This window comes from Nicotiana sylvestris, chromosome 6 (assembly GCF_000393655.2).
Source record: "Nicotiana sylvestris chromosome 6, ASM39365v2, whole genome shotgun sequence".
NCBI lineage: Eukaryota > Viridiplantae > Streptophyta > Magnoliopsida > Solanales > Solanaceae > Nicotiana > Nicotiana sylvestris.
Genome location: NC_091062.1, coordinates 198,865,147 through 198,877,544, shown reverse-complemented (window position 1 = coordinate 198,877,544; position 12,398 = coordinate 198,865,147). Strand labels below are relative to the sequence as shown.

The following is a 12,398-nucleotide window of genomic DNA, read 5'->3' as shown; positions in this document are numbered from 1 at the left end:
GAAATTACCATATATAGAAAGCGAAGGAGGTTAATTGAGACTTGAGAAGATATTAGTGAATAAGATAAGTATATATAACTAACAATTTAGTAGCAGGCCATATTCAGGTATATTATTACTAAATAGTTTTTATAATGAAATAGTTGATGTTTTCTTTATGTTAAAGAAAGAAAAAGAAACTTTTTCTCTGGACCACTTCTCCAACTATAAATTATCTTCTGTCTTTGTTCCTTCTTTTGTTTTTATTTCGTTTCTTTTTTGTGGTCGTAAACTTATAAGTGCCAAAAATAATTAAACACCATTACTATTAGGGCTTAAAAATATCAAAAGAAATATTCTATTCAGAGAGCTCTCTCACCACTTACGTACATTGCAACAGTTAACTTCCCCACCATTTTATTCATAAATTTCCTTTAATTTGATGATTGTTTATCGAAGTTTTATTGTTCTCCTGTACTCTGCTGTTACGTACCAAAAACCTACTAATAATGAGTACAACTTCAACCCACTGTAATTGATGCTTTTCTGGTAAATATTACTGTATGAGATAACACAACAAGACCTAACATTTGGTTAACCTTTTTGTTTACCATGCATGACACTACTAGCTGATCTACTGACGGGAGAATTGTTTTTGTAGTCCTTACAAATTTATTTATTTTTTATGACTTTTTTATAAGAGATTTTTATTTTTACGCATAAGATATCTGAAAATAACACACAAGAGATTTGAAAAGATTATTTTCTTCTGTTCAAATTGTAAGAGGCAACAAGAAATTATTTTATCTCGACGTACCAGCTTAACATTATAGGGCATCAATTTCTTGGTATTGCGCATAATTAAGTTCTAAAACTACCCAAGAACCTAATGCTAGTAAATATTTCAAATAGCAAAATCTATTCCCTCTCCTCATGTTTTCTCTCACGTTGTTGATATTATTTTTACGGGTTTTGTTGTCACAAATTTATTGTCTCTGAGCCGAGGTCTCTCGGTTTCAGCCTCTGGGTAAGGTCTTTGTACAGACCCCACTGGGAGGAATTCTACTGGGTTGTTGAAAGCAACTATTCCGGCTTCACTTGCATATGAGATACCTGCCAATGAATTATTTGTAAATCATGACCAATAGAAGAAGTTGTTTGTTTTCCGGTAACAGCTTCTCTACTCCTTCGTGGTACGGGTAAGGTCTGCGTACATACTACCTTCCCCAGACTCCACTAGTGAGATTTTACTGGATTGTTATTGTTGTTGACCAATAGTAGAAGTTGTTGACACAGTTCCCCTATTTGCTTTAAATCATACCATGAAATCTGATCATACATATCTAAGCCTAACAAGAGTAACAAACAAACAAAGACATTCCATACCCCACATCACCCTTATTAGCTTCCCATTCAGTCCCTTCAACATCAACTTTTGAACTACTGTCACTGTTTTTTCACTATGGGAGGCATATTCAAGATTAAATGTTGGTGATTCAACTTTTAAAAGTTCTTAGTAATGTGATTGCAATGGAAGGCAGTCCGGTGCACAAGATATTTCGTAGTTACGCAGGGTTCGGGAAAGTACCGCACCCCAAAGAATATGATGTAAACAGTCTATCCTAATGCAAACATTAGTGGATGCTTTCACGGCTCGAACTCATAACTTATAGGTCACATGGAGATAACTTTAATGTTACTCCAAGGCTCCTCTTCTCAGTACTGACATTATATTTTTAAAAAAAATTCACATATATATCTTTTGTGTCGAATAATATACTACTCCCTCTGTTTCAAATTAGATGAGTTAGTTTCTTTTTTAGTCTGTTTCAAAATAAATGACACATTTCTAAATTTGAAAATAATTCAACTTTAAACTCTTCATTTTACTCATTTTACCTTAACGAGAAGCTTTTAAAACAATACAAATGTCATGGCCCCACAAAGGTTTTACCCCTTAAATTTTTAAGACCACAAGTTTAAAAAAAGAAAAAATTCTTAAACTCTGTGCCGAGTCAAACTAGTTCATCTAAATTGAAACGGAGGAAATACCCGGTTTAGCTGTACACATTATCAGAAGGCTCCATCTACCTATGCACTACCAAGTACCAATCCACCACCACAAACCAAAGGGAAAATAACACACCATTATAATCAATACTTCCATTTTCCCTCCCATATATCTTTATCTGTACAAATTATTAAACCACTCAATTCAACTTCCCTCATTCTCAAAGCAATGTCCCTCAACTGTTTCTTCTTCTTCTTGACAATTCTTTGCATGGCCAATCTAACTGTATTACCTGCCTTTCCGGTTTTACCCGAACCCGACCCAACTGAGTTGGATCCTCAAATACTCTCACCATCCCCTTCACCACCATCAACAATTCCAGCTTTCCCGGAGCAGTCCAACATTGATAGTTGTCCTCTGGACATACCAGAAGAGCTGTACAAAGGGATAAGATCAGCTTGCAGGTCGAATGATCATTCGGGTCAAATAAATCCGACCCGTTGTTGCCCCGTTCTCGCTGCATGGCTTTATACGGCCTACTCAAGAACCGCACTTCACAAAGCCATAGCAAAATTTCCACAGTACTCAACGTCTGTTAACATGCCTGTACTCCCTGATGATTCAGAGACATGTGTAAACTCTTTTGGAAAGGCTTTGGAAAATAGAGGTATTGAATTGGTGAAGCCAAATGAGACTTGTGATATGGTTTATTGTTACTGTGGCATTAGGCTGCATCCACTTAGCTGCCCAGAAGCTTTTTTTGTGAATTCGCGTAGAGAATTGGTTGGCGGTGAGAGGGTAAATAGATTGGAGACAGAGTGTTTGAGCAGTAATGGATATTCTGGTATTGCTGGTTGCTCCAAGTGCTTGAATAGTCTTCATTTGGTAAGTACGTTGTTATTTGTGTTCCAGACTGAGTATAAAGATGTTACATTCTTGATTGGATTTAAATATCGTGTTAACCTGTTGTAACAGACCTTCATTTAACTTAGGATTTAATGATGGGGCAAAACCTAGTCTGGTAGAAGAAAACAAGATTATGTCTTCTTAGAGGTGATTGGGGCCTAATCGGGTTCGGGGCTGAACGGGGTGGGTTAATGGGTAAATGATTAGGCTGTCCAAAATGGCACCATGTGTCCTTGGGAATGGGTATGTTAGATATTAGAAATAGAAATATTAAAATGGGTAGCGACAATAGTAACGAATAGTATAATAGGGATACCTATAACTAATTTTCGATAGTACAATGGGCATATCTAGCCCTATTGTCAATCAATAAATTAATCAAGTATACTTCAATCCAGAACTAGTTGACTCGTTAATTATATGAGTCCTGATATTTAGAAGATTTATTGTAATTTGATTATTTTTTCGGAAATAACATTTCTGCCCTTCCAGGGTAAGGGTAAGGCCGTGTACATCCTATCCTCCCCAGACCCCACTTGTAGGAATATACTGGGTTGTTGTTATCATAATTTGATTATTTTTCTGTGAACATCAATTTGCCGTAACCCTCATCCTTGGGTAATAAATAATAGATAAATAAAAGTAGAAGAGAAAAGGCATTTAGTGTTGCTCAACCACAATATCTTCTATAGCTAATGATCAACAACGAGGGCCTACACTAACCACATTCTTCCCTATCTGGCATTTTTTTATAAGGTAACACATTCGTAAGTTAGGACTGTGATTCATTAAATTGTACTTGGACCAGAAACGGAGCTGAGATTTCAAATTTATAAGTTCGGGATTCTAATCATTTTAAGCTATTGGATTCTAAATTAATAATTTATATATATTTAATGAATTTTTTAAAACAAATACAGAATTCGAACCAAAGCTATTGGGTTCAGCCGAACCCATTTCCGACACTGTGGCTCTGCCCCTGACTTGGACACTTCCATTCCTTCATTCATCAGCTTTGTGCTTTGCTTTGATGTAGGCAACCAATTGATAAACTATAATTCAAATGATTGCAGCGAAAGTCATTGGTTGATTACTTGATTACAATAGCATTAAGCATCTTCTTTTCCGGTTATTAAAATAGCTTGTGTGTTAACTTGTTTTTGTATTTCCTGTTGTCCCTGATAAGAATGTGATGGATAGAGCTCACAGGAAGTCAAGTTCTTGGCTCGTATCTATTTTTAAACTATAGATTTTCTGCAGCGCTTATCATGATATTAGGAAGCAACTACAGTTATCTACTCCTGCTTAAGGAAGAATAACAATAACAACAAAATACCAGTATAATCCCACATATTGAGGTCTGGGGAGGGTAGTGTGTACGCAGACCTTACCCTACCTTGTGGAGGTAGAGAGACTGTTTCCAATAGACCCTCGGCACAGGGTGCTTAAAGAAGAATAAGAAAAGCAAAATGTGAGTGGCTTTGTTGTTATGATCACTCTTTCTGAAGACCCTCCAACACTAATGGTTCAGGAAGTTTCATCTGTAATCAAGTAGTCTTAGACAATGAACATCATCTCTAGAGCGCTGGCAGATGTGCATATATCATTTAACTAGCATCAATTTTTATAGAAGATAGGTGATTAGTATATCTGAGGGCTCAGAATTAGTAAATACTTTTAATAAGGAGGATTAGTAAATATCACCAGCTGTTTGTCTTAGATTGTCAAACCAGCATGAATTAAAGAATCGATCTGCTATAGCAGGCAAAAACTAATTTTAACTTAAAAGTGATTGTTCACAGAACAAACTCCGGAATATCAGTCGTTTTAAGGTTAGTATTCCACTCACGACTGATGTATGTGGAGATATTCTTCCTCTAAATTTTGTCTTTCTTAGTCCTGTGCTGTGGTGTGAACGTAAGCAAAGCTGGGGCTGAAAAAAGAAAAAGAAAAAAGAAAAAAGGTATTAAGTCTCTTGCAATACTGGAGCATGTTGAACTTCATCTACTGAATAAATTTTAAGATGGTTTTCTTGATCATTAGATAATAGGAAAAGAAATATGCAAAAAAGTCACCTTAGCGGATACTTGGCTGGATCTTCTGTGTTTGGTGAGTTGGAGGGTGGTGGGGGGCGGGGGTGAAGAATGGACTCGGACCCCTGACCATAACCTTTTGCAGTAGTTAGTCAAAAATTACCCATGTGTTGTTGCCCTGTGTTACGGTCAGTTGTTTCCTGTGGCTACTTTTACCATCTTGTAATTTGCATTTATCTTGGAGGTCAACAAACTCATGCATTTTATTTGCCATATTACAAGCATGAAATGTATCTATTTGTTAGTTAGAATAGTTTCCTGCTAGGAAGCATGGTGAAGTGGGTAATTTGTCCGCTAACGGCTGAGCATGTCGTGTCTGAATAACTAAGTTTTGCACCATCAAGTGAATATTTTTTTGTCTATTCTCTAATAAGTTGAAATATAACTGCAGCTTAGTGACAGCAGATCGGAGAATACAAATATAAGAAAGGATAGGATTAGCAAAATGCACAGCAGGGATTGCCAAATGATGGGTCTAACTTGGCTTCTCAACAAAAATACATCTGGTTATATTCATACAGTTTCTGCTGTTTTAAGGGCTCTAATGATGAGCAAAGATGGTTCTGATCCTCAATCATGCACGCTTAGCAGTGACGGCTTGCCACTTGCAGTCGACTCATCAGAGATCAACGATCAATCTTCTGCAACTTCTTTTCTGGCATCGGTTTACTGGTATCTCATAGCATTCGTTTTGTCATGCATAAACTTCATAGCATTCTTTTCATAATATTAGTTGATCTCCAAAGACTTGCACGCACGGGTTCGAGCAGTGGAAGCAGTTGCTTGAATTAGAGTAGGTTGTCTACATCACATCCTTTGGGATGCGGTCCTTCCTCGGACCCCACGTGAATGCGGGATGCTTTATGCACTCGGCTACCCTTTGCCTCCAGAGACTTGTACTGAGAAATGTACTTGCTGTTCAAATGTCATCTTAAAGTAAATCCATTGCTCTGTATTCGTTGATTCAGGTCGAGAAATTGTAATTATTTTGGTTGTTGAGAGACTGTTGCACAAATGAATGAAGCTGTCATTGTACTCTAGCTAGGCTTCTAGTTGTTCATTTGTCTATTAAGTGTATAAAATCCATGGGACTAATAGCCCGTTTGGCCAAGCTGCAAAATTAGTTTATTTTGAGAAGCGCTTTTTTTCAAAAGTGCTTTTCTCAAAAGTACTTTTGGTGAGAAGCAGTTTGTGTTTGGTTAATTAGTTTGAAAAACACTTCTGAGCAGTAATTAGTGTTTGACCAAGCTTTAAAAAACTGCTTCTAAGTGTATTTTTCTCAAAAGTGCTTTTGGAGAGAAGCTACTTTTTTCTGCTTCTCCAAAACTGCTTCTGTTTCTCCTTAAAAGTACTTTTTTTCATTCCAGAAGCTTGGCTAAACAACTTAATTTTTGGCCAAAAGTGTTTTTGGCAAAAAAAAAAAAAAACACTTTTGGCAAAAAATAAGCTTAGCCAAACAGGCTATAAAGGTGGTATAGTTTTACCGCTCTTTCTACAATTTGGCATCAGGAGAACTTCAACACATAGATCTATCTTTTAGCGGCCACATACCACCATGTTCGGCAGGGTGACTGTAAGAGTGGCAAACGGGCGGGTCGTGTCGGATATGGTTCGGGTCGAAAATGGATAACAAAAAAATGGATAAATTATCCGATCTGACCCATATTTAATACGGATAAAAAACGGGTTAACCGGCGGATAATATGGGTAACCATATTAATAATGACTTCTTGAATATGATCACTTTTGAGAGAATTCCTAGTCTCTCAAACTTGAGGAACCCCAAATTTGAGGCGTTATAAATGTAAAAGTTAAACCCATTTATCTATTGGTTATCCATTTTCTAAATGGATAATATGGTTCGTATTCATATTTGACCCGTTTTTAAAAAGTTCATTATTCTACCTATGTTTTAGCGGATAATATGGGTGGTTAAATATTTTTTTTTTAACAATTTTACCACCACTAAGGGTGAGTTACCTATGTCGAAGAATGATCAGTTGATTGTCCTTTGCTGGAAATCAATATATATAAGTCAACTATTTTTATAATTAAAAAAATAACTCAAGTATGCTTAAATATTACAAAAAGTTACTAAATAATATTTTTATAACAATAAGTCACTCGATTTTGACTAAGTATTACAGAAAATATCTCATTTATTTCCTCCTGGAGACTTTTTATATACTCTAGGCAAAGTTAAGTGACATGTGATTAGGGGTGGACATAAAATCCGAAAAATCGAATTCCGAATCGGACCGAATCAATTCGGTATTTTAATTTCGGTTTTTTCAATATTTCGGTCTAATTCGGTATTGTATTTTTAGTATTTCGGTACGGTCCTCGGTATTAGAATTTTAAAATTTCGGTATACCGAATTACCAAATTTTTAAAGACATTTTTTTAAGTTGGACCTATATCTCACTGCCCAGCCCAGCGCCCAAGCCCAAACGTTTTTAATTTAATTCTCAGCGCCTCAACCCATCGCCCCAGCCCAACTGCCCAAGCCTAGCAACAACATATTTCGTTGTCTTTGTTTCCAGGCTAGCACGCTATTTTAATATTTTTAGTGCCATCAACGTTCAGATGTCGTGGAATCAATTGGGTGTGAGGATGTCACTACAGTTTCCTCGTTGAATCAATTGGGTCGTTGAATCTTTTTTACTGAAAATGAGAAGCTAAGATATCAGCTTCTTTAGCTCGTAAGACGGCGCGGAGAATTGACTAACCGCCAAACTCGAATAGGGATCAGCTCGGAAAATTACAGTTTACAGATAATATACAGTTAAGCAGTTTTTGTATGCAGCTGGTTTGGACGTCGGGGAAGCTAGTACGATGATATTATTAGAAGGCGCTTTATATTTTTTTTATGTATTTGTTGTAGTTTTAGTTGATTTTCAATTTGTAATGCAAGTTGTAAAAAATCAAAAGTTTCTGTTTTGAAGTTCTTTCTTCTCCTCTGTTTGATTCAGAATTGATCAATAGTACTTTGTTCATATACTACTAATAGGAGTGTGTGTGAACTAATCAACTAATAGAGAAAAGTTGCATCAACCCAGGAAGGTAAAAGTCATAGTATTAAACCGAAACCGTACCGAACCAAAATAATAAATACTGATCCGTACCGAAATATTTTGGTATGGTATTTGGTATACACAATTGATATATCGAATACCGAAATACCGAACCGAAATTCTTAAATACCGAACCGAAATACCGAACGCCCACTCCTACATGTGATTACAAAAAACCTTTGTCTAAGTAAAAATGTAAAATCGAGTGACATTTTCATCAGTAAAACTAAGTCAGTGATTTTGGTACAATAATAGCCCGTTTGGCCAAGCTTCTCAAGAGAAAAAAAGCACTTTTTTTCCCAAAAGCACTTTTTTTTCCTAATTTGAGGTGTTTGCCCAAGCTTATTTGGGAAAAAAAGTGCTTTTGGGAAGAAGCAGAAGCAGTTTCAGAGAAGCAGAAAAAGTAGCTTCTTTCCAAAAGCAGAAGTAGAAGCAGTTTTGGCTTTTCTTCTTACCTAAAATACCCTTAACAAAATATAGTATATACCAAAATAACCCTTAAACCTAATACTTAGGATATTAATTTATAAATATTTCTTCTTATTTTTAGGAAAACTTTCTAATATATAGTGACTTTAGGGGTGAATGCTTTTATATTTGTTGAAGGAATTTTAATATATTTAACTTATATTAAAAGAATTAAGTACTTTTTAATTTTATTTTCATATTTTACTTAAATAAAATGAATTTTTTTAATTATTGCATGTAATAACAAAATTTTGATATTATTTATTTACTTATAATATTAATTATTAAGTAAATATATTCATATCCTTATTCGTAATTTGACACTTAAAAACACTTTCTAAAAAGCTTGGCCAAACACAAATTATTTCTCAAAAGTGCTTTTCAGACTGATTAACCAAACACAAATTGCTTCTCTCCAAAAGTACTTTTTTCAAAAGCACTTTTGAAAAAAGCACTTATCAAAATAAGCTGATTTCTCCAGCTTGGCCAAACAGGCTATAAATTGAATTCCATGAAATTAACCCGTTTTAATTTCAAACAACCGAAATCCAGTACCCAGACCCGTTTGCTTGGCCCATCATGCTCACCCTTCTAAAAAAACCCGAACAAAATTTCCACCATATAAATTCATCCACTTCAAACCCTAGGGTTTCTCTACACTATCATCATACTACAAACTTCTGCCTCCAAAGGCTACACAGTGACACAAGAGAGGCCAACACCACCACCACCTGTTTGACGAAATGTCGGAATCGCTAGTACTCCGCGGCACAATGAGGGCCCACACTGACTGGGTCACCGCCATAGCCACCCCAATTGACAACTCCGACATGATCGTCACATCTTCTCGTGACAAATCCATCATTGTTTGGTCACTAACAAAAGACGGCCCACAATACGGCGTCCCCCGCCGCCGCCTTACTGGCCACGGCCATTTCGTCCAAGACGTCGTCCTTTCATCTGACGGCATGTTTGCACTCTCCGGTTCATGGGACGGTGAGCTCCGTTTATGGGATCTTCAAGCTGGTACAACCGCTCGTCGTTTCGTAGGTCACACTAAGGATGTTTTGTCCGTTGCATTTTCTATTGATAACCGTCAAATCGTGTCAGCCTCACGTGACAAAACTATCAAGCTTTGGAACACGCTCGGTGAGTGCAAGTACACAATAACGGATGGGGACTCACATTCCGATTGGGTTTCATGTGTCCGTTTTAGCCCAAACAATCTTCAGCCAACTATTGTTTCTGGGTCGTGGGACCGGACTGTGAAAATCTGGAATTTAACGAACTGTAAGCTAAGGTCCACTCTAGCTGGACACAGTGGTTATGTGAACACCGTGGCGGTTTCTCCTGATGGTTCATTGTGTGCTAGTGGAGGAAAGGACGGAGTTATTTTGCTTTGGGATTTGGCTGAGGGAAAGAAACTGTATTCGCTTGAGGCTGGGTCTATTATTCATTCTTTATGTTTTAGTCCGAATAGATATTGGCTTTGTGCTGCTACGGAATCAAGTATTAAGATTTGGGATTTGGAGAGTAAGAGCATCGTGGTGGATCTTAAAGTTGATCTGAAACAAGAGAGTGAAATGTCTGCTGAGGGAACTGCTGCTGCCAAAAACAAGGTCTGTATTGTCCTTTTGATTTTTAATTTTATGAGCTTTATATTTTGTTTTTGTTGGACTCTGTTGTTTCGTGTGATGATTATTGCTGTTTGAATTCAGGTATTGTATAAGTTAATTCGTTGAATTAGGTTATATCTGGTGTGATTGAAAAAATAAATTCCTCTAGGAAAAGTTGTAGTGTTCGGTTAATTTGGAATCTACAAAATTCTGTTCCAAGGAAAATACTTTCACCAAGCTGAGGTAGTCATTTTATCTTTCAAATATCTCCAACTCTTGTACAATCTTAGCTTTAATCAACACTTTGTTGTCAATAGTTATTGACAAATGTCATATGTCAAAATGCTCTAGAAAATGATATCCCAAGGTAAAACATTTAGCAGAAGAGATGTATTCCACTCCATGCCAAATGCATAGGCAGCATAACCTGATTAAGAATGTAGGATAATTTTAACATTTGCTGTGTGATATTGCTGTTAATGACCTGTTATTCTGAGCTTTGATCAGCTGCTTACCGTCTCTAAAATTTGTGGTGTAATATGTACTATGCAGAGCTAACTGTGTTGATTCAATTGAATCCACTTCATCGGGAAATTGCACAATACAAGTAGGGTAAAACAAAAATTATCCGTACATGTGTGAAATGTCGTATCCCTTGTGCATATTTGCACTTTTTTGTATCCCCTAGTTGAAGTAGCTGGCCCACCCTGATGAGAAGCATTGCACGATTTAATGGTTGTTTCTGGCCACTTGTTTTTACATTTGGTCGGGAAATGCATTTGTCGGATATTGTTCTCTAAGTAGTTATTTAGATCTTTTTAGAAGTATTGATCCATCTGGGTGTTATTTGTCACTCATGGTGTCAATGGATTTCTTCTTTTTGGTGGCTGAAGCATTTGTTTTCGTATAGTTTTTAAGTTTTCCAAGTCTATAACATTCTACTAAAGCGTGCATCAGATGGACCGAATTATTTTTATGTTACATTTCAATTGTTCTGAATGGGAAATACATTATATGTGGATCTGATATTGTGCATCTCAATTGGCAGATCATATACTGCACCTGTTTGAGCTGGAGTGCTGATGGAAGTACACTTTTCGGTGGATACACAGATGGTTTGATTAGAGTATGGGGAATTGGGCGTTATTAGGAAAGTGCATCTAGAGGAGCCATTTGGCCATACTGATTTGAAGGCGTTTAGATTGCTAATATCTTGGAAATAGGATTTTTGCATTCTCCCTGTTTTTCGTGGTTTCGAGGCCTCAACTGTTTCAGTTTTGGAATTCTTATTTAGTATTTGTTACATCGGATATCTTGCTATAAATCTAAGTTGTTTTGCTTGGTCTTCGAGTATTAGAGTTCCTTGCATGTTGTTTTCCTGCATCTTCTGCAGGTCTTCACTTCATGTGAGTGAGCTGTGACTCTTTGCTTATGTCTAGTGGCGGAAAAGGGTTGTCACTTGTCACCTTTTCCTTGTATTATAGGTTGTGCCATACAAAGGGGAATAAGGTACACTATGTCTGTATTGTTTCTCATGTTTATCTTTGTTCCAACTCCCCTAATACTTGTCCGGTGACTTGTATCAGGGAAAATATGCTCTGGTTATTGTCATTAGCAAGTGTCCCTCAGATGAGTAAACGTAGGTAGTGTGAAGGCGCGATGCCACATCTGGTGGAAAATGGTGGTTACTCTGTACTCTGGTGCAATTACAAGATGAGCCTGAAGGGTCAGTTTGCTATAATTCATAAGATTTCTGGATTAAGTTTTCATAGGAGAAGATTGAAGATCGGACTAGGCTACCAAAAAGAGATCACTAAATTTTAACTTGTAAGCTGTAAAACTAGAACTAGTTTGAATATCAGTGAAGTTCATCTATTCTCTCAGCATACAAAATTACTCAGCGGTATAAGTTCAGATAATTATGCTGCAATGGATTACGTACACTCCAACAAACAAATAGTGGACCTTTTCTTTAGTTCTTTCTATTATATTAGGAGATTGGCAAAAGAGGAGAAAAAGGAAAAGTTTTGAATTCACACTTATTTTGATGAGAACTTTCTTTGAAAATAACAACTGTAAACGGAAGCTGGGGAGAGGTATCTTCTGCCATGAGGTTACTTTCATCCAATTTTCATAAGAAGCTAATATCAGGAGCTGGAATTTTGGATGCAAGTATTGAGAATGGAAAATTTATATTGCAGGCAAAATGCATGATTAGGTATTCTTTTGCTATTGGCGTATTATCTGTTGA

The 12,398-nt window shown here is 36.6% G+C and overlaps 2 protein-coding genes across 2 annotated transcripts; both read left to right on the top strand.

Annotated features, from left to right (window-relative positions):
* Positions 1-2,064: 2,064 nt before the first annotated feature.
* On the top strand, positions 2,065-6,029 carry LOC104229218 (uncharacterized GPI-anchored protein At4g28100-like). Its single transcript, XM_009781813.2, has 2 exons — positions 2,065-2,875; positions 5,381-6,029. The coding sequence occupies exons 1-2, from the start codon at positions 2,219-2,221 to the stop codon at positions 5,714-5,716; spliced, it is 993 nt and encodes a 330-aa protein (XP_009780115.1). The 5' UTR covers positions 2,065-2,218; the 3' UTR covers positions 5,717-6,029.
* A 3,123-nt stretch (positions 6,030-9,152) lies between these two features.
* Positions 9,153-11,488, top strand: LOC104229219 (small ribosomal subunit protein RACK1-like). Its single transcript, XM_009781814.2, has 2 exons — positions 9,153-10,150; positions 11,196-11,488. The coding sequence occupies exons 1-2, from the start codon at positions 9,275-9,277 to the stop codon at positions 11,295-11,297; spliced, it is 978 nt and encodes a 325-aa protein (XP_009780116.1). The 5' UTR covers positions 9,153-9,274; the 3' UTR covers positions 11,298-11,488.
* Positions 11,489-12,398: the final 910 nt, after the last annotated feature.

What these genes read in the sequence shown, in the direction of transcription:
- LOC104229218 (XM_009781813.2), top strand. Translation starts at nt 2,219, where the DNA reads ATGTCCCTCAACTGTTTCTTCTTCTTCTTGACAATTCTTTGCATGGCC. An exon ending in GCTTGAATAGTCTTCATTTG is followed by an intron (nt 2,876 to 5,380) that starts GTAAGTACGTTG and finishes ATATAACTGCAG; the next exon opens with CTTAGTGACAGCAGATCGGA.
- LOC104229219 (XM_009781814.2), top strand. Translation starts at nt 9,275, where the DNA reads ATGTCGGAATCGCTAGTACTCCGCGGCACAATGAGGGCCCACACTGAC. An exon ending in CTGCTGCTGCCAAAAACAAG is followed by an intron (nt 10,151 to 11,195) that starts GTCTGTATTGTC and finishes CTCAATTGGCAG; the next exon opens with ATCATATACTGCACCTGTTT.